General features: G+C 33.2%; 2 protein-coding genes across 16 annotated transcripts in view; both read right to left on the reverse strand.

The window, feature by feature from the left end:
- LOC126703400 (ceramide synthase 1 LOH3-like) overlaps nt 1-16,443 on the reverse strand; it is a 52,218-nt gene extending 35,775 nt beyond the window's left edge. Inside the window, exons 1-7 of one of the 13 annotated variants that reach the window (XR_007648045.1) lie at nt 16,111-16,362; nt 14,617-14,846; nt 14,291-14,446; nt 13,838-14,023; nt 12,978-13,162; nt 11,695-12,025; nt 1,490-1,695 (exon numbers count right to left, since the gene is read on the reverse strand). Coding sequence is in view for 12 of the 13 variants with exons in the window: in XM_050402359.1 (XP_050258316.1) it covers nt 1,990-2,021; nt 2,915-3,099; nt 3,769-3,954; nt 4,223-4,378; nt 4,544-4,773; nt 16,111-16,248 (927 nt within the window). In the remaining variant the exon portion in view is untranslated. Of the gene's footprint in view, nt 1-1,489; nt 2,022-2,914; nt 3,100-3,744; nt 3,955-4,222; nt 4,379-4,543; nt 4,774-5,793; nt 6,017-11,488; nt 12,026-12,977; nt 13,163-13,837; nt 14,024-14,290; nt 14,447-14,616; nt 14,847-16,110 lie in introns of those variants that run through there. The other 12 variants (XM_050402359.1, XM_050402357.1, XM_050402355.1 and 9 more) reach the window with 12 other exon arrangements.
- Nucleotides 16,444-23,419: 6,976 nt separating this feature from the next.
- LOC126703403 (protein CYSTEINE-RICH TRANSMEMBRANE MODULE 4-like) lies at nt 23,420-24,690 on the reverse strand. 3 transcript variants are annotated; one of them, XR_007648046.1, is made up of 3 exons: nt 24,576-24,690; nt 23,761-23,927; nt 23,420-23,667 (listed from the first exon to the last, which is right to left on the reverse strand). XR_007648046.1 is itself a non-coding variant. In XM_050402369.1 (3 exons), the coding sequence occupies exons 1-3, from the start codon at nt 24,604-24,606 to the stop codon at nt 23,619-23,621; spliced, it is 231 nt and encodes a 76-aa protein (XP_050258326.1). In that variant the 5' UTR covers nt 24,607-24,690; the 3' UTR covers nt 23,420-23,618. The 3 variants fall into 3 exon arrangements, 2 of the variants coding, with proteins under 2 accessions (XP_050258326.1, XP_050258325.1); XM_050402369.1 differs by having other exon boundaries at nt 23,761-23,911; XM_050402368.1 differs by having other exon boundaries at nt 23,761-23,914.
- Nucleotides 24,691-25,474: the final 784 nt, after the last annotated feature.

Below are 25,474 nucleotides of genomic sequence, written 5' to 3' on the forward strand. Positions count from 1 at the left end.
AAACCCTAAGTTTGTGTAAAGGAAAGCTCCTCTAGATCTCACAAGAGATTTACACAAACCACAATATGAGCAACACTAAAACGTGGATAGGGTTTGCCTTTTATACTTAGGACAAATAAGAAACCCTAAAAACGTTTTAAAACAACTAGGGCTGAGTTGGAAAATTCTGCAAAAAAGCGATCTGCCCGAGCTTCGATCGGTCGAGCCTAAGTTTCGATCGATCGAGCCAGGCCGAAAGCCACAGTGCTTCCTGCTTTAAACTCGATTCCAACTTTACATTGACATATAACTTTGAGCTAGCTTTAAACACTTCTAAACACATTGTTTTGATCATGGTTTGCCAACAATACAAATTAGAGTTCTAAATACACAAAGTCCTAAACTTTAGAACCTAACATGATAGAAAACCACTCACACAATCTTCCATTTCAGAGTTGTCCTACAAAAGTTGTGCTCCTAAAAGAACTCTTGAGTTGCAATTCCAAAATGTGCATTAAATAGCCTGAAAAGTAGAACTATGATGCTGAATGCAGCAAAACTTGTATCTCATTAAACATATCTTGTGTCTCATTCAATTCGTAAGCATTTTGTAATCAAATTGATAATATTTTTAACATTCTCCTTTGATATGTTTAGGATTCACACTAGAATTTACCTATAGTCCTTAGAATTAGAATCATCCACAAATGCTGAGGACCAAACTCCTTAAAAACCCTAAGTTTGTGTAAAGGAAAGCTCCTCTAGATCTCACAAGAGATTTACACAAACCACAATATGAGCAACACTAAAACGTGGATAGGGTTTGCCTTTTATACTTAGGACAAATAAGAAACCCTAAAAACGTTTTAAAACAACTAGGGCTGAGTTGGAAAATTCTGCAAAAAAGCGATCTGCCCGAGCTTCGATCGGTCGAGCCTAAGTTTCGATCGATCGAGCCAGGCCGAAAGCCACAGTGCTTCCTGCTTTAAACTCGATTCCAACTTTACATTGACATATAACTTTGAGCTAGCTTTAAACACTTCTAAACACATTGTTTTGATCATGGTTTGCCAACAATACAAATTAGAGTTCTAAATACACAAAGTCCTAAACTTTAGAACCTAACATGATAGAAAACCACTCACACAATCTTCCATTTCAGAGTTGTCCTACAAAAGTTGTGCTCCTAAAAGAACTCTTGAGTTGCAATTCCAAAATGTGCATTAAATAGCCTGAAAAGTAGAACTATGATGCTGAATGCAGCAAAACTTGTATCTCATTAAACATATCTTGTGTCTCATTCAATTCGTAAGCATTTTGTAATCAAATTGATAATATTTTTAACATTCTCCTTTGATATGTTTAGGATTCACACTAGAATTTACCTATAGTCCTTAGAATTAGAATCATCCACGAATGCTGAGGACCAAACTACTTGCTCATGATGAGGCCATTTGAAGAACTCTCATCACATGTCGCATAGCAGCATCAGGAGGTCTGGTCACACATATACAAAAACATTCTCAGCCTGATAAAATTAAAAATGATAATCAGTTCTTATACACAGGCTTCAAATCTCCTTCCATCATCAATGTTGTCTAAAATACTATATAGTTTCCTATCAACAGTAAGCCGGCTGAAACCCATGTAATTTAGCTTGTCAAGAATATTTTGAAAATAGGATGGTTGAATTTTACAGTTTAGTTACTGCCTAACCTAGAAATAGAATTTCCTTGAAAGTAAACAAAAAAGAAAAGGAAGAAGGGGGGGGGGGGTAGGGAGGGACTTGTCTTCCTCATACACAAATTATAGAAATAACAGACCAGTAAAACCCAGTGTATCTTAGTGTTCTGATGGAAGAAAGTAGTATAGAAACGTATATATCCTCAAAATCACCAGCTTCCACCTTATTTGTAAATATCTGCATGAAGAATAGCAGCATAAATCATGCTGAAGCAAGGAAACTATCATTGCAAAAAGCCCTTGGTGTTCTTCAATATTTCTTGATTGTCAATCATTGTGTTCAGTATCACTTTCAGAATCTGCAGAAAACAAAGCAATCCAAGATTGCATAACTTAGGTGACAGCTATAAAGCATATTTCTTCCTATCCCATATCACATACTTATTACAACTAGCTTTGTGATGGCCATTTTGAAAACCTTTGAAAACAACTGCAACTTCAATGCAATGAATAATTGCACAATTTCTCTTGGGACAATCAAACAATTTTGAACTATGATACTGGCTCTAACTAATACAATGGTGAAGTCATGACTAACATCTCTCAGGAATTGTGTGTTAGATTGAAAAATAATACCAGCCAATATATTGAAATCAAAATGACCACACACAAAATGGTCTGTCATAGGGCTGCAATGGTCAGAATGATACTGTATTATTCACTAGTAGCAAACAGGGTGATGCATATTCTCAATTATAGCTTTTCCAAGACTTTGGACAATTTCAAATTTAATTCAATAAAATTTCCGAGCAAAATATATATATTTTTAAATCACTAACCATGAATGTACTGAAATTTAAATAGTAGCCCTAAAATAAAATGGCCATTAATGGCCTCGGTTTGTCTAGGTTTCTAAGTAAAACATGATTAAAACCAAGCAAAAATCTAAATCACTTGGGCTTACAAACATTACTGAAATTTCTCATTGCTAATCAACCAATTGCTATGGATACAATGAAACTATGTACATTACTATCTCTTATTTTTATTTTATTATTCTCTTTAATTGATACAGGTAACAATAATATATAGTATTATGGCAATGATTCTGCCCCTTAGCCCGTCTTCAATTAAATAATTCTTATGTGCATTTATACATCCTCCCCCACCCCCACCCCCATCTTTTCTCACAGTAGATGCTTGTGCAGGTGTCTATGTGCAAGTACCAAAACCACAAAATTATGCTACTTACCAGATCTAACATCATCACTGATCTGGCCTCCTGCATGAATTTGATTCACCACCATTATAACCATCAACTTCCACCAATAGATATGAATAATTAGCAAGCAGAACAGAAGAGTATTGAACAAATAATAATATATAGATCCATCTATCATGTGCTTCTCCATGTCCAAGGTCAAAAGAACTTCATAGCTGCCAGAGAGAAACAAAACATAGTTGACCTCTTTAGGGAGAATAATCAAAAGCAGGGAAAGTACAATTGTTCATATGTTCAGAGTAGATAAACATATAGAAGGAAACATTTGTTTACTACATCCAAGCAGATGATTAACTGTGCCTTTCATACATGTGACACTAAGAAATTCTAGTAGGAAAGGGCCACATCTTAAACTATACTCAAACTTAATGCACAACTGATAAATTCTTTGATGAGAAAAGCACAGTTCTGAAATTCATAGGAGAAAGATTTATATTGCAGAAACCTGAAGGAGCAATTAGAGTTGGAAAAAAACACAAGGGGACACTCTTTACATTTAAAATAAAAAATAAAATAAATAAAGAAAAAGAAGAACGGCCATTGAAAATTAAATGAAAAATGCACTTATTGTCTTCTTGTCCTGAAAAAATTAAAGGAGTGATCCTCAAATTCCTTATGGAAAAAAATGTGTTAAGTTATGCAAAATGATAATAATTGGTTTTACTCATGACCATGCATCTGTATATGTAGTGCACCTACACACACACATAAATTCATGATTTCTTATCAATATATAAACTTGTTGCTCATGCCACAATAGAACACTGGTAAGGAGGCTCTCAGTAAGTATTGGTATATAGGTTCATGCTACATGTAAAAGTCACCTAGTGCTCCAAATTATCCAGAATGGGTAGTAGATAAGGCGGAGTACAGTCCAACACAAAACAAACGTGAAGAAACAAATGCTTGACATCCCCTCAAAGCCACTATATTTTGACATCTTTGCAACTTCCATAATCACGTCATTTCCTTCATGGAGAGCTAAAATAACTGAACCAACACGAGCAAACCTGCAGGTGGCAAAAGCAGATTAGAAGAGATAAAGAAGACACAGTGCATCTTGCTAATCCAAAATTTAGGAAATGTTTATATGTAAAATCATCAGCTGAAGAGCATGACCAACATTTAATGATTCTTTTTAGCATGAAAAGACAAAGATGAGGCTTTGCAGACGGCCATCAATCATTCCTTTTCATATGCAATCAGGATTTGCACACAATTCGTCTTAAAGTAACAAAATGAAAAATCAAGCTAAAAGCTGAAGCCCTCTAAACGTACTTAAATATGTATGACAACGTGATTAATATAAAAGTTGCTACATGATGAGCCATTGATACCGAAAAGTCTGAACGTCTTGTTTCCCAAAAGACCAAAGCAAAGATGGAGTACAAATAAAATCCGGCAGAATACATGTACAATCCCTTCAATTTTAATCTGCCAATCAGAGCAAGAGGGGTTAATTATGTGGTTATGCCATATGAGATGCAAATCATTTTCATCAAGAAAAATTACATGAAAGATCAAACATTAAATTAAGCCAATTCTACAACTTGACTTTGACATTGATAAATGCCCTGTATAATGAGTGTGGAAAGTTACTTAATTTTCAGATCTGGCCAGACCTGATCTCCAGGTCCTACCCAAAAGTATTTGGTATTAGTGAACCATGGCTCATCATAGGTGACAGAAAGAGCCAGAAGCTCTAGAGAAAGATAATAGATAAATTTCCATGCTGACTCTTTGAATTTATTGATTTTCTTCCTCTTAACATCTGTTGAGACGTCCAATACGGCATGATTCTTTCCAAAAATCAATCGTCTAGCTAAATTCTGCAACAAGCAAACATCTGGTTCAAACTAAGCTAACAATCCCGATAAACAAGATCTTGTAAAGTGACTTTTTTAAATAAAATTTTAAAAAAAATGCAGAAAGGAAACTCAATAATGTTTTTGAAGGGTTAATGAACTTCAGACTTTAGATGTCACACATAAAAAGGAACCATTTACTACAACTGAAAATAATAAAGACCACAGCATTCTTGCCAAATGAATGATAGTCACCAGCAAAGCACGCATATAAACATCATCACTCCATCAGGATAAGCTCAGATGGTCAGATTTGCACTCCATAAATTTCAATTGTTCACCAAGTCAGAGCTGACAGTGGTTCTAACAAAAGGAGTGTTTGCAGCTTGGTTGGCTGTATTTACAACTATGTGGGCATGATAGTAAATTTGCACCAGTTTTAGGGGAAGCATGGAGTGCAATGGTTTGTTCATTCTAACATTTGCATTGTGTGCATACTTCAAAAATATTATTTTTTCTTACTTTCTAATAAAGAATCTAATTGCACTTGCACTTTTTTGCTTTATTTGATGAATTCTTGATACAGAACTTTTCAACATATCTTTAAACATAAATGTATCACTACAAGTCCTACAGTAACAAAAATTTTATTTCACTCCCTGAAGATAACAGGCAATTGATGCCATATAAAATAAAAGGTAAGGTAGATCACATGATAAATAATTCTTCTAGTGAGATTGACCATAATCATAATCTAAAAAAAGCATACTAAATACAAAACAGTTCAAAATGGAGCTCACACTCGAGTAATACAAACAAGTACATTTGAAGGAATAATACAAAAAAGTCCAACTAGAAATGATCAAATCTGAACAATTAGTATCGGACTGAACCTTGCTGTACTTACATAACAGTAACAAAACAACAACAGTTGACTTTTTCTATTATAAGAAAAAAACAAAAAAAAACAAACAAACAAAATCATAGGATAGTACTCTAAAAAAAAGGATTAAGCATAGGAGACAATACTGGTAAAGAATTTACCTCAAAAACGTATCTGTCAAGAAAAAGGCGAACTGTAGGGAAGATGAGAGCTAAGAGGGGAATGAACACCAAGTCTTTGGGTATTGGGTATGATTCCTGCTCCCAACTAGTGGCCTTCAACACATCCATTTCAGTTTTTTTTTTTTTTTTTGGTAAGGGAATTGAAGAGTTTTAGAGGCAGAGATGGCTAACTGAGTTTGTGTGCACACAGTCAAGATTGAATGATTGACTTTTTTTAATAGAAAGTTCAAAGTTGATGCTGACTCCCAACTTTTTTGACTCTCGCCGTGTTGGATGGGCATTGGTTCATGAAATTTCAGAGTGAGTTGCTACGACGTCGGATTGAGATCAGGCACCATTCCTTTTCTTTTCTTTCTTTTTTCTTTTTTTTTTTTTCACACAATTTTTTTTTACTTCTTTCATATATATATATATATATATATATATTTTGTTTTACTTTTAGCCTTTTAAGCATTTTTTACTCTTTTTTTTTTTTTAATTCAAAAATTGAGATTGAGTGTGTGTTTGGATTGCGGCAGTCCAGGGATGAATGCATGTTTTGTGTTTTATTGGCTGATCTCATGGCACTGTTCATGGACTAGCCAATCTCCAACAAAACCAGCAACAGTGTTTTATGGTTTCAAAATAATTTTTCTACAATATTTTCAACAATAAGTTTTCAATTTTCAACAAATAAGCGGTATCCAAACACGGCCTGAATGTAGCTTTTTTTTACTCTCAATCTCAATTATGAAGAGCTATTGCATATAGTGCCAGTGCAATACTTATCTTAATCAACATTTAGCTCCCTAGGGCCATCACAATTGAAAGTAAGAATAGTATGTGGGTGTCTCTAGACTTTTTACCAACATTCGGGTGGTCTAATTGGTAAAATATCAGGCCAACAACTCTCAAGACTTGAATTCAAGGCTCAACAACTAGCTATGTGTTGTGTTATTCCTTATATCTCATCTCCATCTGAAACAGTCCAAAAAATAGTAAGTGAGTTTCTCACAGATCGGGAGTATGGGGTCTTGTCCGAAACCGGATAGAGTGCTACTATGGTCATGCTTAAGCAAGGAAGCCACACTAATAGCCCCCTTTTACCCCTTTTTTTACCCAAAAAAAAAGTCTCTAGACTTGGATTGTAGCCATTAGTGATCTCTTTCTCTCTAGACTTTTCGCTTGGATATTAACCCATTTTAGTGATTTTTTTTTTTTTTTTTGTTTACTTTTTCTTTTTTCTCTATGTATCTATATATCTATATATAGAAAAGGCCAATGGCTTATCCACAGTACCTTTTTGGTTTATTCAAGTTGCTAAAGCAAAATTCACTGTTTGACGCTTTTGTTCTAGTTTATTTTATTTGATATTTTTTTTAAACATCAAATTTAGTTTGAAGTTTGGACTTTGCTTTATATATATACTAGATTCATCACATGCGTCTTGCACCTGCAATAATGTTCTTTTTTATTATTTGTTTTTTTGGTTTAGTGTTATAATGTATAAAAGTGATATATAAATAACCGTGTGTTAAAAAAAAGGTAAGGTAACATGAAATAATGTTTAAAAATGAGAAAAAAATAATGTCCTAAGTTTTAGGCCAAATAGAAAAAATAAAGAAAAAAACCTAAAACTTAGGATCAGTAAATTACTCTTTTAACATATTTGTATTTTTTTTAATTTATAGTTATTTAACTAAAAAATAGGAGTATTTTAGAGAGTTTAAGAATTTGTGTGAGAATATTTTAGTATGCAAAATGTTGAAACCTAAGCAAGGAATCATGTTATTAATAGTATAGATATAAGCAGGCACGACATTTTTTTTTTTTTTTTTAAATTTTAAAATAATAAACTATTGACACAAAAAAATTGTCACAATATTTTCTCTGTTTTTGAGGTGTCAGTTCATTATAGGTTAAAATAAAATAATAAAATATCATAAAGTATTGTGAAAATGTTGTAGCATTTTGTTGTATTTCTAGAATTTTTTTTTTTTTGTCAATTTTATTAAGCTAGAATTCACTATTTTACATGCAATTTCTTGGGTTTACTTTTTGTATTTTTGGTTCTTTTTTTAAACACCGTTTTAAGTATATATATAAAATAAAAATAAATAAAAAAAACACATAGTTTTACACACACAAAAAACAACTTGGGACAAAAAACATTTTCCATCTTTTGCATTTTGGATGGTTCACAATTCTCTCCCAACACTTTAAAATCAAGCAATTTCCCCCTTAATATTTTGGAAACAAGTAAATACCTCACACTTTACTCTCTCAGTTAAACCCTGATGATGCAAAAAATCGTCAGTGAGTTAAACGGTCCTCACGTGCTCTTGGCGAAACCTGCGAAATGAAAACACAGAGAAGACCTTACAGAGAGTACCAGTGTGGTACCGGCCAGATACCCTCTGAAGGTTAAGTTAAAAAGAGAGTTTCTATAACTTTAGAGTGCCAGAATTAGGGAATTATGCGTATCTTGATTTATGAGGGTTTTAAGGTTTTTATAGTAGTGTAGAGCTAACCTCCATTTCTTGGTGGAGAAGATATTTCCTTGTAGAGAAAATTCTCATTAATAATTGTATTTTATAAGATCCTTTCCTGGTAGGGATTCCACTGATTATGGTTAGGCATAGAATGTAAGATATTTCAATACTAGGATTCTTAGAGATCACTCATGCCACGTAATTGCCATGTGGCTTCAAAAAACCATCTCCCTTGGATCCGTCTACTATAAGGAGTCCATCCATCGCCCTGCCTCCCCGTCCAGGTTATGAGCCCATCTACTAATTCTTTGGTTGGTAGAATAACTAAGCCATCTCTTTTGGTGACTCTGTCACTTATGACTACATCTGTTAATTGGATCCGTCTGCTTTAGGATTTATCCATATCAGCTGCATCCTCACTCCACAGGTCTGTTGCTTAGTATTCTAGATGAACACGTGGGGTGATTGCTTCACCTAGTTCTAGGGAGTTGTGTTTCGATTGACAAGGTAGTTAAGAGTCATAAATGCTGAGGTGACAAGTGGCACAATTTTAGTAGTTGGTTACTCGAATTGAAGTGTCACTTTGTTTTACGTGCGATTTCTCTATATATAGGTGGCCTTCCTCCTTCATCTCTACCTTTTATTGCTAATTCCCATTGTCATAGCTCGACCGTCGCCTACAAGAATCCATCAATCCGTCATCTTAGCGCATCCGTTCACCATACCACTCCTATCTTCTATTTGCACCGTACACTTGTAAGTGTTCTCGTCCTTTATATATCTTTCCTTATTCATTCTTTTACTTAAGTCTTATGCGGTCCGTCGTGTATATAGACCTATAGAGTCTTAGGAATTTCTCTATCGTTTGTAGGTGGGATAGATGTTTAATGAAGCATTGAGTGAACAGTCATGTGTCTGCGAAGGAGCGGGCTATGATGAAGTGTATCCATCAGGTCAAGGCAACCCCGACTCCTCATACCTTGAAAGGGATTCGTCTACTAACTCACCTTCTGAGGAGGAAGATGAGGATTTGGACGAAGAAGGGTCAAGGAGTGATGTGGATGAAGTTCTAAGCGATGAGGAGAGCAACGAGTCTCCGCTTAGAATCGTTGTTAGCCCCGAAGGCCTTAGGAACTTCGTCCTCCCCCTAATATGGACGGTCAACAATTTTAGTTTGACCATACAAAGAAGTCATTTCAACACCTTACGGGATAAGTACCAAATTCCTGTTGATGTCCCCAACCGTTTGCCACACAAATTTGAGAAGTGCTACTACCACGATGCCCCTAATGTCGGGATGTATGAACAAATGTTCAAGGCTAGGTTTAGGCTGCCTTTGAGTGCACTTCACCGTCGTTTGGCTCAATATCTAGGGCCAGCTGTTACTTAGATTGCTCCGAATGCTTAGAGAATCTTTTTTGGTGCCGAGGTATTGTATGGGGTCTTAAGTAAGGGGAGTCGTTACTTAACTATGGAGGAGTTCTTCCACTGTTATCAACCTCTTAGATAACTAAGTCTTGGGGCATCTATAGTTTCCTGACAAGGAAACTGTCGCTAATGTTGGTGTACGAGACCCCTGACTCCAACTGGAACTAGAAGAATCGGTATTTTTTCATCTAGGGAGACAATTGGGTGTGCCACCCTGATGAACAGCAGGACATGTCCATTTTAGATAGAACTTGGGGTATATTGCCCCCGTCTAGTAGGTATCCATTTACTTAGTTTGTCCGTCACTTACACATATTTATTGCCGTTTAACTTGTGGCCCATTTTGGTTGCAGCCCAAGATCATCTAGAGGTTACCCTCGAGTAGTGGAACTTTTTGGAGAGAGTCTTCCATATTCCATTGAAAGAGAGGACATGGAAACAACTCATTACCTTAGACACTCTTCACTGGTATTGTAAGGGTCCCGAGCCTACAGACATAGCCCGTCACTACGATGAGATCACACGCAAACGTGAGTCCGTCGTTTATTTTTATTATTTTTTTTCTTTATTTTTTAAAATAATTCTTGTCTAACTCTCTCCTCCCATTCCCTTTGGCGCAGAAATGGACAACGGTAAGAGGACAACCTTCATCCATAAACAAGCCGTCAAACGTGCAAAGAAACAATTGGAAAGGGTCGTGCCCCTTACTGGAGAGACAGCATAAGCTAAGCCGTTCATAGTGGAAGTTAACGAATAAGGGCGACCATCCACCAAAGAAACTTAAAGAAGTAGCTGCGACAACCGTCGGAGAGCACGTGCTGCCCTAACTAGTGTTACATTAAAAGTCTAGAGGAAAACCAAAATTGCACTAAATTTCACACGTGGTGAGAAGTTGTTAATAGTAAATAATAAAGTGTGTTATTGGTAGGTCCATATGAGAATTAGTAATAACATGTCAACTCAGCATATGTGAAATTTGTTATTAAAACTCAAAACTGTTGTGTTTGTAGCATTGCTCTTTCTTTTAAAAGGAAAGGGCAACATATTTTTGGGTTTGGCTTAGGTCATTGCTCATTGGGATGGACATATTAAGACACGATATTTAAAAATGGGCATGTGTTTGTATCGCGTCCCATCCAGTGCATTATAGAAATATATGAAAGCTCTATCTATCATTTTAAGAGAAAGTCTCAAAGTGTAGAAAATATTCATGGAAAATTTCACAATTCATTTGCTCTTGTATATGTGGTGACCCTCAATTGAGCTAAATTGTGTCAATGCCTCTCCATACTTTATTTTTAGAGCAACAAAATTTGAGAACGCAACTTTTATACCACAACCTTGATGTGGGTGACTGTAAGTGATGAAAAAAAAAATGATTGGTCAATGTGAAAGTGATAGAAAACCACTCACACAATCTTCCATTTCAGAGTTGTCTCACAAAAGTTGTGCTCCTAAAAGAACTCTTGAGATGCAAGTCCAAAATGTGCATAAATAGCCTGAAAAGTAGAACTATGATGCTGAATGCAGCAAAACTTGTGTCTCATTAAACATATCTTGTGTCTCATTCAATTCGTAAGCATTTTGTAATCAAATTGATAATATTTTTAACATTCTCCTTTGATATGTTTAGTATTCACACTAGAATTTACCTATAGTCCTTAGAATTAGTATCATCCACGAAAGCTAGGGACCAAACTACTTGCTCATGATGAGGCCATTTGAAGAACTCTCATCACATGTCGCATAGCAGCATCAGGAGGTCTGGTCACACATACAAAAACATTCTCAGCCTGATAACATTAAAAATGATAATCAGTTATTATATACAGGCTTCAAATCTCCTTCCATCATCAATGTTGTCTAAAATACTATATAGTTTCCTATCAACAGTAAGCCGGCTGAAACCCATGTAATTTAGCTTGTCAAGAATATTTTGAATATAAGATGGTTGAATTTTACAGTTTAGTTACTGCCTAACCTAGAAAAAGAATTTCCTTGAAAGTAACCAAAAAAGAAAAGGAAGAAGGGGGGGGGGGGGGGGGGGGGGAGGGACTTGTCTTCCTCATACACAAATTTTAGAAATAACAGTCCAGTAAAACCCAGTGTATCTTAGTGTTCTGATGGGAGAAAGTAGTATAGAAACGTATATATCCTCAAAATCACCAGCTTCCACCTTATTTGTAAATATCTGCATGAAGAATAGCAGCATAAATCATGCTGAAGCAAGGAAATTATCATTGCAAAAAGCCCTTGGTGTTCTTCAATATTTCTTGATTGTCAATCATTGTGTTCAGTATCACTTTCAGAATCTGCAGAAAACAAAGCAATCCAAGATTGCATAACTTAGGTGACAGCTATAAAGCATATTTCTTCCTATCCCATATCACATCCTTATTCCAACTAGCTTTGTGATGGCCATTTTGAAAACATATGAAAACAACTGCAACTTCAATGCAATGAATACTTGCACAATTTCTCTTGGGACAACTAAACAATTTTGAAATATGATACTGGCTCTAACTAATATTATGGTGAAGACATGACTAACATCTCTCATGGAATTGTGTATTAGATTGAAAAATAATACCAGCCAATATATTGAAATCAAAATTACCATACTGGTCTGTCGTAGGACTGCAATGGTCAGAATGATACTGTCTTATTCACTAGCAGCAAACAGGGTTATGCATATTCTTAATTATAGCTTTTCCAAGACTTTGGACAATTTCAAATTTAATTCAATGAAATTTCTGAGCAAAATAAGATTTTTAAAGAAAATCACTAACCATGAAAGTATGGCAAATTACATATTAGGCCTAAAATAAAATGGCCATTATAACCTTGGTATGTCTAGGTTTTTAAGTAAAACGTGATTAAAACCAAACAAAAATCTAAATCCCTTGGGCCTACAAAAGATTTTGAAAAAAAACCAACTTATTGTAAAAAATCTTTCTCATTGCTAATCAACCTATTGCTATGGATACAATGAAACTACGTAGATTACTATCTCCTTTTATTTCAATTGTTATTTTATTACTCTCTTTAATTGATATGGGTAACAATAATATATAGTGTAATGCACATAGCACACTGTATGCAAGTATTATGACAATGATTCTGCCCCATAATTCTTATGCACATTTAAGTTCCCCCCCCCCCACCCCCCCCCCCCCCCCCCCCCCCCCTCTCTCTTTTCCCATAGTAGATGCTTGTGCAGGTGTCTATGTGCAAGTAACAAATCCACTAAATTATGTCCCTTACCAGATCTAACATCATCACTGATCTGCCCTCTTGCATGAATTTGATTCACCAGCATTACAACCATCAACTTCCACCAATAGATATGAAGAATGAGCAAGCAGAGCAGAAGAGTATTAAACAAATAATAATATATAGTTCCATCAATCTTGTGCTTCTCCATGTCCAAGGTCAAAAGAACTTCATAGCTGCAGAGAGAAATGAAACAGTTAACCTCTTTAGGGAGAATAATCAAAAGGAGGGAAAGTACAGTTGTTCATATGTTCAGAATAGAAAAACATATAGAAGGAAACACTGTTTACTGCAGTCAAACAGATGATGAACTGCATTTTTCATAAATGTGACACTAAGAAATTCTATTAGGAAAAGGCCACATCTAATACTATAATCAAACTTAATGCAGAATGGATAAATTCTTTGATGAGAGAAGCACAACTCTGAAGTTCATAGGAGAAAGATTTACATTGCAGAAAACTGAAAGAGCAAGTAGAGTTGGAACCGATAAGAAAAAACACATGGGGACTCTCTTAAAATAAAATTTATAAAAAAAAAAAAAAAAAAAAAAAAAAAAAAAAAAAAAACTACTACTAAAAGAAAAATGCACTTAAGTCATCTTGTACTGAAAAAAATAAAGGAGTGATCCTCAAATTCCTTACAGAAAAAAGGCGCTAAGTTACTCAAGATGATAATTGGTTTTACTCTTGACCATGCATCTGTATATGTAGTGTGCCCACACACACACACACACAAATTTATGATTTCTTATCAATATATAAACTTGTTGTTCATGCCACAAAAGATCACTTGTAAGGAGGCTCTCAATAAGAATTGGTATATAGGTTCATGCTAAATGTAAAAGTCACCTAGTGCTCTGAATTATCCAGAATGGGTAGTAGATAAGGCGGAGTATAGTCCAAGATAAAACGAAAATAACGAAACAAATGCTTGCTATCCCCTCAAAGCCACTATATTTTGACATCTTTGCAACTTCCAGAATCACATCACTTCCTTCATGGACAGCTATAATAACTGAACCAACGCGAGCAAACCTGCAGGTGGCAAAAGCAGGGTAGATGAGCTACAGAAGACACAGTGCGTCTTGTTAATCTAAATTTAGGAAATGTTCACATGCAAAATCATTAGCTGAAGAGCATGACCAACATTTGATGATACTTTTTAGCATGAAAAGACAAAGATGAGGCTTTGCAGACGGCCATCAATCATTCCTTTTCATATGCAATCAGGATTTGCACACAATTCATCTTAAAATAACAAAATGAAAAATCAAGCTAAAAGCTGAAGCCCTCTAAACGTACTTAAATATGTATGACAATGTGATTAATATAACAGTTGCTACATGATGAGCCATGGATACCAAAAAGTCTGAACGTCTTGTTTCCCAAAAGACCAAAGCAATGGTGGAGTACAAATAAAATCCGGCGGAATACATGTACAATCCCTTCAATTTTAATCTGTCAATCAGAGCAAGAGGGATTAATTATATAGTTATGCCTAGACATATGAGATGCAAATAATTATCATCAAGCAAAATTACATGAAAGATCAAACATTAAATTAAGCCAATTCTACAACTTGACTTTGACATTGATAAATGCCCTATATGATGAGTGTGGGAAGTTACTTAATTTTCTGATCTGGCCAGACCTGATCTCCAGGTCCTACCCAAAAGTATTTGGTATTAGTGAACCAGGGCTCATCATAGGTGACAGAAAGGGCTATAAGCTCTGCAGAAAGAAAATAAACACATTTCCATGCTGACTCTTTGAATTTATTGACTTTCTTCCTCTTATCATGTGTTGAGTTGTCCAATACAGCGTGCCTCTTTCCAAATATCAATTGTCTAGCTAAATTCTGCAACAAGCAAACATCTGGTTCAAACTAAGCTAACAATTCCGATAAACGAGAGCCTGTAAAGTGACTATTTGAAAGAAAAAAAAAAGTGCAGAAAGGAAACTCAATAATATTTTTGAAGGGGAAATGAACTTCAGACTTTAGATGTCACACATTAGAAGGAACCATTGACTACAACTGAAAATAATAAAGACCACAGTATTCTTGCCAAATAAATGATAGTCACCAGCAAAGCATGCATATAAACATCATCATTCCATCAGGAAAAGCTCAGATGGTCAGATTTGCATTCCATAAATTTCAATTGTTCAACCAAGTCAGAGCTGACAGTGGTTCTAACAAAAGGAGTTTTTTGCAGCTTGGTTGGCTGTATTTACAACCATATGTGTGCATAATTTAAAAATATCATTTTTTCTTTTTCTTACTTTCTAATAAAGAATCTAATTGCACTTGCACGTTTACGCTGTACTGGATGAATTCTTGATACAAAACTTTTCGACATATCTTTAAACATAAATGTAGCACTACAATTTCTACAGTAACGAAGATTTTTTATTTCACTCATTGAAGATAGCAGACAATTGATACCATATAAAATAAAAGGTAAGGTAGATCACATGAAAACATTGAAAAGTAATTCTTCTAGTGAGTTTGACCACAATCATTATCTAAAAAATGACTGCTAAATACTACAAATCAGTTCAAAATGGAGCTCATACTAGAGCCAATTCCCCAACATATTCATAAAAGATGTTACATCTTCATTCTTCTTAACATAAAAGCAAGTACAATATGTGATCCTCTCCATTTTCAAGATTTTTCATTTCATCCATTTCATGCTTCAGATTAAATTTTACAAATCTAAACGCTTATTAGATCCAGAACATAAAATCTGAACCGTAAAATTGACTAAATCAAACCGAAGTTTAAATTAGAGAGAATCTTATTCCTTCACATATTGACCAATGCACTTTGTTTGTATAATTTACAGTATCTACATGTAGGAGGGTGGGTGAGCGCGTGTGTATACTATTTGATACGTGGGGTGAGCTGATTGGGCGGTGAGAATAATGTCCAGCTAGTAGAAATGATCAAATCTGAACAATTAGTATCGAACTGAACCTTGACAGTACTTACATGACAGTAACAAAACAACAACAACACTTTACTATTATAAGTAAAAAAAAACAAACAAAATCTTAGGATGGGATAGTACTAAAAAAGAGGATTAAGCATAGAGACAAAAACTGGTAAAGAATTTTACCTCAAAAACGTATCTGTCAAGAAAAAGTCGAAGTGAAAGGAAGAAGAGAGCAAAGAGAGGAACGAGAACCAAGTCTTTGGGCATTGGGTATGATTCCTGTTCCCAATTGATCGAACTTGTGGAATTCAACACACCCATTTGAGTGTTTTTTTTTTTTTTTTTTTTTTGGGAAGAGAATTGAAGAGTTTTGGTGGCAGAGATCGAAGACTAGAGATGGCAAATGTTGCTGTAACCCAACTGAGTTTGTGCGCACATAAAATACAGAGAGCATTTATAGCAAGATTGACTTGGGAAACAGAAAGTTGAAAGTTGATGTTGACTCCAACTTTATGACTCTTGCCGTAATGGATGGGCATTGGGGTCATGTAATTTTGGGCAAAATTACATCGTAAATTTCAGAATGAGTTGCCACGTTTATCGGATTGAGATGAGGCACAATTCCTCATATTTTTCTCACACAAATTTTTTCTTCTTTCATGTTTTTTTTTTTTACTTTAACATTTTTACCTTTTTCTTATTTTAGGATTAAGATTGAATTTTTTATTTTTATTTATTTTTATTTTTATTTTTAATTTTTAAGCTCTCAATCTCAGTCAGTCACATACAATAATACAAAGGCTATAGCATACGGTGCAAGTACAAGACTTATCTCAATCCACTTTTAGCTCACTGGTGCCATAAAGAGGTACGTGGGTGCCTCTAGACTTTTCGCTTGGACATTGACTTTATTGACCCATTTTAGGGACATCTCTCTCTCTTCCTATTTTTTTTTGGAAAACCAAAATTTACAATAAATTTCACACCTTTTTTTTAAGAAAGAATTTCACAACTATCTTAAGTGGTAAATTGTTAATGGTAAATAATAAAGTAGTGCTAGAAGTAAATCTAAATGAGAAATTGAGAATCAATAATAATCTGTCAATTTAATAGATGTGAAACTTGTTAAAATTATTATAGATGTAGCATTGCTCTTTCTGTTAAAAAGAAAAGCAAATATATTTTTGGGTTTTGCTTGGGTCAATTTGCTCACTGGAATGGACATATTAAGAGACGATGTTTAAAATTGGGCATGTGTCTGTATTATGTCTAATCTAGTACATTAAAATGAAAATGTTTCTCTCCGAACTAATTTGGAGAAAAACCCTTCAAACTCTTCATATATTATTTTATTTTATGTGAATTTTGAAAATCTAACAATTGAATTGCATTTTCTTATTATATTCTCCACGCATGCAAAATTTTAAAAAGATCAAAAATCAATAGTTATCAAATGTTTAAATTTCATGTTTTTAGGATCTAAAATTATACAAAAAAAAAAGTTTATTGATCAAATAATAAATAATATTTAATTTTAATGAAATTTGACATGCGTCTTAAGAATATAAAAAACATGCAATTCAACAGTTAAATTTTCAAATTTCACATCTAATAAAAAGATATAAGATGAGTTTGAAAAAATTTTCTCCAAACTAGTTGGGAGAAAAACCTTGCCCTAAAAAAAAATGGTGGGCCTAGGTGGAAAACTCCAACTACCCCCTCCTCTTTATTTGTGATAGATAGATTTAAATTTCAACTTATGATGTTCACTTCATGATAATTGCTTTCATCATCAAACTAAAACACTAATTGATTTTTTGTGTTAACAGGGTTTTGAACCCCAAATCTCTTTTCTTTTCTTTTTTCTTTTTCTTTTTTTTTTTTTTGAAGAGAAAACTAGACTTTCATTCATTATTAAATCGAATAGGATCAACCTCAGATCTCTTGTTAGATTAAAAGAAAAATTTTCAATTAACCTAACCCACACTCCATTTTCTTTCATTTCCCTTTTCTTCCTAACAAAATAACAGAAAATCACATTTTACTCTGCTTTTCTTTTCTTTTTTCCCCCCTTTTTACTGCAATAATATATATATATATATGTCATAGGTTGGATACCATGTGTTTAGGATAGTTTGAAAGATTGAAAGTAATATTGTTAGAACTAAATTGATTCTAAAACTTTTTTTTATTTGATTGATAAATCATATTTTCTGGAAAACTAATTTTGTTATCCATAATATTTTGCTAAATACCCCCTTTTGTGTAACTGCTATGGAAATATTCCCATCTCCTCCGGAACCATCCCTATATTTTGCTTAGGAACGAGATGGGCTTAGCATAGTGAGTTAGTTAAATGAAAAAAAAAAAAAAAAAAAAAAAAAAAAAAAAAAAAAGGGCTATGATATGATGATAACCACATGGGCTTCATAAAGTTGCCGGATTGGCTCTTTTTAATAAAATCACTGGAGTAGTCCCCATTTCATTCATTCCAAAATTTTGTTTTTTTGCCCCCAGGATAAAGATGGAGGTTAATCCCTGTTGTACTCCTTTTCTTTCTCTTACTTTTTGAATGACAGCATTAAGAGAGAGAGAGAAAAGAGAGAAAGAACTTTTTTTTTTTTTTTTTTGGGAGAGGAAAATTGAGAAAGAACTAAAGAGTAGATACATAACACATGGAGTTACTGTGTAGCTTTAGAGGCTTATACACTCACTCACGGTAAAAAACCCTAAATGACTTGTATTATATCTTTATTATTGAGATTTGTGTATTACAATAAACCCATTGAAGGCTTTAGAGTCTTTATTAGACTAACAATAAATAAATTAGGGTTGTAATATTTGAACTACAAAGAGTATTATGACTACGTGCACACACTAACATATACTATTAGATAAAACAAACTTCTATTAGAGTTATAAAAGAGATTTAATCTTCTTTAGGACTACTTTGTTTTACCAAAATATATATATATATATATATATATTTTAACAAAGAGGTTGACTACTTCATTTATTGTATCTTTAGTAGATGTTACAGGGAATCTAATTTTGCAGCCCCGTGAGCTGGGGCATTAGTTAGTGTACTTTTGAAGGCCATCTTCCAGAAGGCTCGTTCTCTGCAAGGATATTGGTGGTCCTTCATGAAGATTGTAAGGATTAGATTGTAACATACTTCCTTTCTAGAAAATAAAAAATAAAAAATAAAAAATAAAAAAGAAATAAAAGAAATGAATGGGGCAGCAACTATATATATTCCAAGAGATTTTGATGCATGTATGGGATAATTTCACTTGATGAAATCTAGTTGAGTTATTAATAAAATAGTAAGACAAATGATATTCTTACACTCTGCTTCTTCTTTTTTTCATCAACTTTTATGTTTTAAAATGGAGATATTTTTAAGCTGTGGACATTTCGGAATCAATTATTAATATTAATGTAAAATGATAAAGGTAAATGTCTGTACTGTAAGAGAATATTTTCCCTAAGACTATTTAAATTTCAATGTTCTCGCTCATATTATAGGGGTTATTAGTAGCATTTAAAAATATATATATGTTTAGAAGCCTAGAGTAGGAATTAATTAGCAGTGTACTGTAACTATCTAAAAAAATCAATGATTTCAATGTTATTTTATGGACCAATAATAAAGGACCAAAAAGAGCATATATATTTATAGACTGACAGAAAATATTTTTTGCCCACACTTTATACACATATTTATTTTAAGCTGTATCTTTAGAAACCATTTCAAATGAATCCAAAATGTTTTCCCATTTCAAACAAGTTCCTTTTGGGTATCTAAGCAAACTAAATTATGTTAAGGTAGACTTGGGTTCATGCCTAGTGCTTAATATGCACTTAAATAAAATCATTTAGTCTTAGGCTTTTTTTATTTTATTTTTGTGACTTTTACAATAATTTTAAGGTCATACATTAATAAAAAATTAAAAACCCTAAAACCTTTAGTACTATTTTTATTTATTTTTAATACAAAATAAAAATTCTACTTTAGCCTAATCTAAGTTCATATATGTGTGAAGCTCCCTCTTAAAGATTTGAACTCCGACTTTTGTCCCCTACACCCCACAAGCACTTATGTTTATGGAATGACCATCGCACCAAGTGAAATCTTTAATACTAAACCATATATCCTATAAAGCTGAAATCCTTTAACCTTATCCTCTGAACTTTTGGTAAGAATCGGAATCTACCAAACGGTCCAAAATCTTTATTAAAAGCTTGTGTTCGGGGAGTCAAAACTAACCTGACAAAGCTAAGCGTTAAATTCTACAAATGCCTTTAAAAGATTTCGGCTAATTTCTTAATGAAAATTTCAGTTATTCCTCCTATAAAAAAAATAAAATAAAAAAAGATTTCTTAATAAATTATTTTTAGAATTTTTTTATGAAAAATTGAAAAAGCCATTAATTTTTTTTTAAAAAATGTTTCGTTAATAAATGCTTAAAGAATATTCATTAACCAGAACTTAAAAAAAAAAAAAAAAAAAAAGATATTTTAACATTTTCAAGAAATATTGTTTCCCTTTTCAAATAAATAAATGAGTTTAGTTGAAAATTTTACCGGTCTCTCAAGCAATTTATTACTATCTCCTCTCATTGATTTTAATAATTATCTTATGCATTTGCTATTTAATATATAATCTCTCTCTTTTTCCTTTTGTCATAAGCAAAATATCTCTTTTCACTACTATGTGGTGATCTACTTATCCCCATATTGTGAAAAAAGAAGAAGATATATATGCCAGATAATCTTTCCTTCTCTTCTTCCTAAGGTTTTCTTCTAACAATAATTAGCAAGTAACTCTAATTTACTTCATTTCTATTGGTTCTCCTTCTTCTATCACTGTATCTCCAATTGGTACAAAGAGGAAAGGAATTAATCATTGTCTCTCCAAACTTGAGTTCTTATTAGCTAGCTTTATTTTAATAAATTTTCAAAGCAGCTCCACGTTTCTATTTCAGTATTTCTGTAAGTGTAGTTGGTGTGATTCAAACCAAAAAAAAAAAGTGTAGTTGGTGATTGAGCAGTCAGCAGCATATGCATGGTCCTCGAAACAGAGATGTGTCGTATCTAACTTTTATCTCCCATGCAATAGCTAGGGATATTCTTGCCGCTTATTGAAAAGAGATCTAGGCTTATTTTATATGAGAGAGACAGTGAGAGGAGATTTTGATACAGGAGGTGGCTTTGTTTTGGGTTACTTTGTTTAACTTTTGTTTTATTAATTTTTATTTTATAAACAAAAAGAAAACATAACCACAAAATAAAGGAACAACTAATCTTGTAAAAATAAAGACGGTGTCTGTCTTTTTCATATTTTTGGATAAGGAGTCAAAAGGATAACATTCACAACCACAAACAAACAACATAAACCAAATACCTAACGAATTAATGATAAATTAATGGAACTAACACCAATTAACTGCCTAGGACAGCGATGGATTCAAGAGGATCTGTGGATTTTTAATCGCCTACAATGAAATTCATACCTCAACTGTATATGTATACTGTACTCTATTATTGTATGTGAATGTGAGAGGCCTAGAGCTTTATAATAGCTCGATTAATACTTTTTAATATTTCTAACAAAAACATTTATGATTCAGATATCTATGTTCTCCATTATTTTAACTATTGAATTATTAAAAAATATGTGAATGTAAGAGTGAGGCTCTAGATATCTTTGCCAAAAGAAGAACGATGTCACATATCATATCTAGGTATTGTTTGTTCAAAATTGGAACTCACCATAATATTGGGCAATCAGTGCACAACATATATAATGCTAATGAGACCTAATTAAAGTAACGATTACATGTGTATATGGCTTCATGTAGAGCTGGAATGTTGTGTATATAATATATATATATATATATTTATATATATATTTATATATATGCAACCATGAGGGCACAACCTTACCAACGTCATGCCTCACGTAGGCGCGCAGTATACACTATACAACATGGCTCACATCAGTGTCTCAATGTCTCAATGTCCTCTCCATTCTTCAAAACATGTTACCCTACATGTAAAATTGTCCCTTTCAAAGAAATGCTCCAGTTGTGTAGTATTATTTTTATTTTTCCTTTTTTGATAATTAAATACCGCAGTTGTTCTCTAAAATAAATTCAGGCTATTAAGACGCGAATGACCTCGATCTCTTCTTCTTCTTTTTTTTATTTTTTTTATTTTTTTTTATTTTTTTATTTTTTTTATTATTATTATCCTTCTATTTTCCATGTAACGGATTATAATGCATTAAAAATATTAGCATACTAATTTCTAAATAAAAATAAATACTTTTAGGACTTTTAAAATTAATTTGATTAAAATTATATTACCAACAAAGGTTTCTAAAAATTCAAAAGAAGTTTCATTATTGAATTAAAATCATTTTAATGATCTATCATAATATATTATTTAATAATGAAAGTTTAAGTCTTACGTGTTGGGTTTGTGTTATGTGAATCAATGTAAGAAATATACATTGTATGACATGGTTTTGCCCAGTGAAACACTTGAATTCAATGTAAAAAAAGTACTTCGAAGTACTTTTTTTTTTTTTTTTTTGAAAAGTACCTTGAAGTACATTCATTAAACTTATTTGCATAATTTGCTTTAAGTCAGACTCAATTACAAAAGTTTCAAGAAATTTAAAATAGTAATTCAATTAAAACTTAATCATCAGAGGCACTGGCAACAAGACGGGCTGTGGTGGTTCTGGCTGGAGAACAAAGTCTTTTTAATGCCATTTTTGAAGGTGACTGCCTTCGAGTTATTCAGGCTCTTCAATGCTCGGGTCGATGTAAAATTTTGTTTGGCCACAACATTGAGGAAACTAAGAGGTTGGGGCGTAATATGCGGTTTTACAAGTTTCAACATGTTCTTCGGGATGAGAATAAGTTAGCTCATAGCCTTAACTAAAAGAACAGTTTTATCTGCAGATACTAATGTTTGGGTGGAAGAATTACCCTTTGAGTTGGATGTTGTATTCCAATCGGATTTACCTTAATTTCTTTAATAAAATTTCGCTTATCTTTCCCTCAAAAAAACTTAATCGTTAAAAGATTGAAGAAATTTAACAATCTTTGTATGTACGTAACTTGTTTTTCCTTTATTTTGCTATTGATATATATGTGTGTGTGTGTTTTGATGAAGCTATACTGAGCCAGATATAATAATAATGTCATATAAAAGGGACATCTTATACATAAATAATAGATAAGTTTTTTTACAAGAGGAGAGACTTGTATGAGAGTACGGTTGAGTACATATTTTTATATGTACAATAGCAATTATTCATTACATGTTCGGATTTACCATTCATATGGAAAGAGACCGTTCATATGGGAAGAGACCATTATTTCTGGACTGATATTAAATAATTTTTAGTACTAAATTAGAAATACATTTCACTTTTTTATTTCTTAAAAAAAAAAAAAAAAATTAGAGATACATCAAATAACATAATATCGCTGCAATATCTCAAATGGATTTAATTGTATGTAGTACGAACAAGTACTACGTAACCATATCATAATAAGAATGTTGCGATGAGTATACAATTACAGCATCCTCTGTTTTCCCAATAACAATCCAAAACCAAAAGTACTTATAAAGTAGAACAGAATAAAACATAAGCACAACGGTTCTTCCAGTGCTCAGAACCAAAAATCCAAGCAACAGTGGCAGCAGCACAGGTCAGTCCAACTGCATTATATCCAATCTTTCATTAGTCCATATATTGAGAGAGAGAGAGACAGAGACAGAGACAGAGACGGAGACAGAGAGAGAAATAGTTACCATCCTTTCCAAAACTCTTCACCCCTAGTCTTAATCTCCACAGGAGGAGGAGAAGGAGGAGGAAGAGGAGAATTTTGAGGATAAGCGTGAATATCTTTCATAGGAATGACAATCAGTGGTGGTGCTGCTGCGTATGGTCGTATCGCCGTAGCTGCTGAAAGGACATGCTAATGCAAAATCAAAAACACAATAACAACAATAATGGAAAAAGAATTTTTTTTTTTTTTTTAATAAAAATAAAAGAAAACCATAAGCAGTATTTTCATGGAACTTGAATAGTACTTGAATCTGTTTGTTCTTACAGTGGTGGCTGTACTTCAAGTTTTGCATGTTAATTAATCATTTAATCTTGAATATTATAGTCCACTCAAATTCCCTAGAGATTTTTATTAAAAAGTATAAAATTCTTGTTTGTCTGGCTACCTCACTTTTTTTTTTTTTTGGTCATAAGAGAGGAGTTCAACTTTGAGCATCTAATCAATCCTCGAGGTATGCATTTGTTAGCTTATGCAAGACTCTTTTCTCTTTACACTAGCCAGGAGTTCAATATCATAAATTCCTGAGGTGATGGCAAACCAACAGACTGTGTATTACACTACTGGAAACCAATCCCATGCATAAGATGGTGAAAATATGCATGTAGCAGACCTTTATATTACATATAACGGAACCTATAGTTAATGTATTACTATACTTTTTAATATAATTTTCCAATTTTGACCAAATAAAAACAAAAAATATGTGGAACATCCAAACATCACGTAAAACCTGAATTCTCTTTTGAAAAGAGAGAGAGAGAGAGGAATTTTAATTACCTTCAAACTGGTTTTGCTCAAAGCAACTCATATTTAAACAAAGCACTTGAGAGAGAGAGAGAGAGAGAGAGAGAGAGAGAGAGAGAGAGAGAGAGAGAGAGAGAGAGAGAAAAGATGAATTAGGCAAGTTAAGTCTCAAAATGTGAAATGGTGTGATGTATAAAAAGAGGTGGGGGATAGTGGAGTTGTTGTACCTTATGCTAGGGCTGCCTACCGCCATGCGCGTGAGACAAAATAGTAATTATAAAAAGTCCTCAAATACAAAAAATGAAAATTGCTGATGATGATTGAACGAGTGCCTTCTTTTTTTCTTTTTTTCTCTCTTTTATTTATTGGTTTTGACTAAGAGTTAGATTTGAACCTGGACTTCATATAAATTCTATTTTGATCGTTTAGATTATTCATCTTAATTTTGACAAACAATTAGAATTGAAGTTTGAACTCACTTTATATAGTTTTTCTTTAAAGTAACAATATAACGATTAAAGTGTTACTAGATTTGCTGTAGTTTGAGATTTTCTGGCTTGCTAGTGGCATTAATTATTCATGTCAACTACACCACATTCCATATTCAGCTCTTAGATTATATGATAAGCACCATCTACCATGGCAGAATACAGAGAATGAATGATTTCTGGGTCTTGGTTTGCCTGCCCAAATAACAAAAGTCATTTTCTTTTGGAAACTATTTAATGGGATTAATATAATCTTATTTTACCCAATAATTGGGATCGATATTGTAGTCTTGAAATGGGTTTCTTATTTATTTTTTTGGGATATTTAGACATGATTATCAACTTCTACATTGAATGCTGATCTGATTCAATAATTATGAAGAAGTAGCGAATTTGCTTGATTTTTTTTGCTAACCCGGTTGTTCAAGCTAGATAAATAAGGTT

Source organism: Quercus robur, chromosome 10, assembly GCF_932294415.1.
Source record: "Quercus robur chromosome 10, dhQueRobu3.1, whole genome shotgun sequence".
Classification (NCBI taxonomy): domain Eukaryota; kingdom Viridiplantae; phylum Streptophyta; class Magnoliopsida; order Fagales; family Fagaceae; genus Quercus; species Quercus robur.

Coding starts and splice junctions, on each gene's coding strand:
- LOC126703403 (XM_050402368.1), bottom strand. CDS start 24,606: ATGAGTTGCTTTGAGCAAAACCAGTTTGAAG. Junction 23,915..24,575: donor TGAGCAAAACCAGTTTGAAG/GTAATTAAAATT, acceptor ATGTCCTTTCAG/CAGCTACGGCGATACGACCA. Junction 23,668..23,760: donor GAAGAGTTTTGGAAAGGATG/GTAACTATTTCT, acceptor GATATAATGCAG/TTGGACTGACCTGTGCTGCT.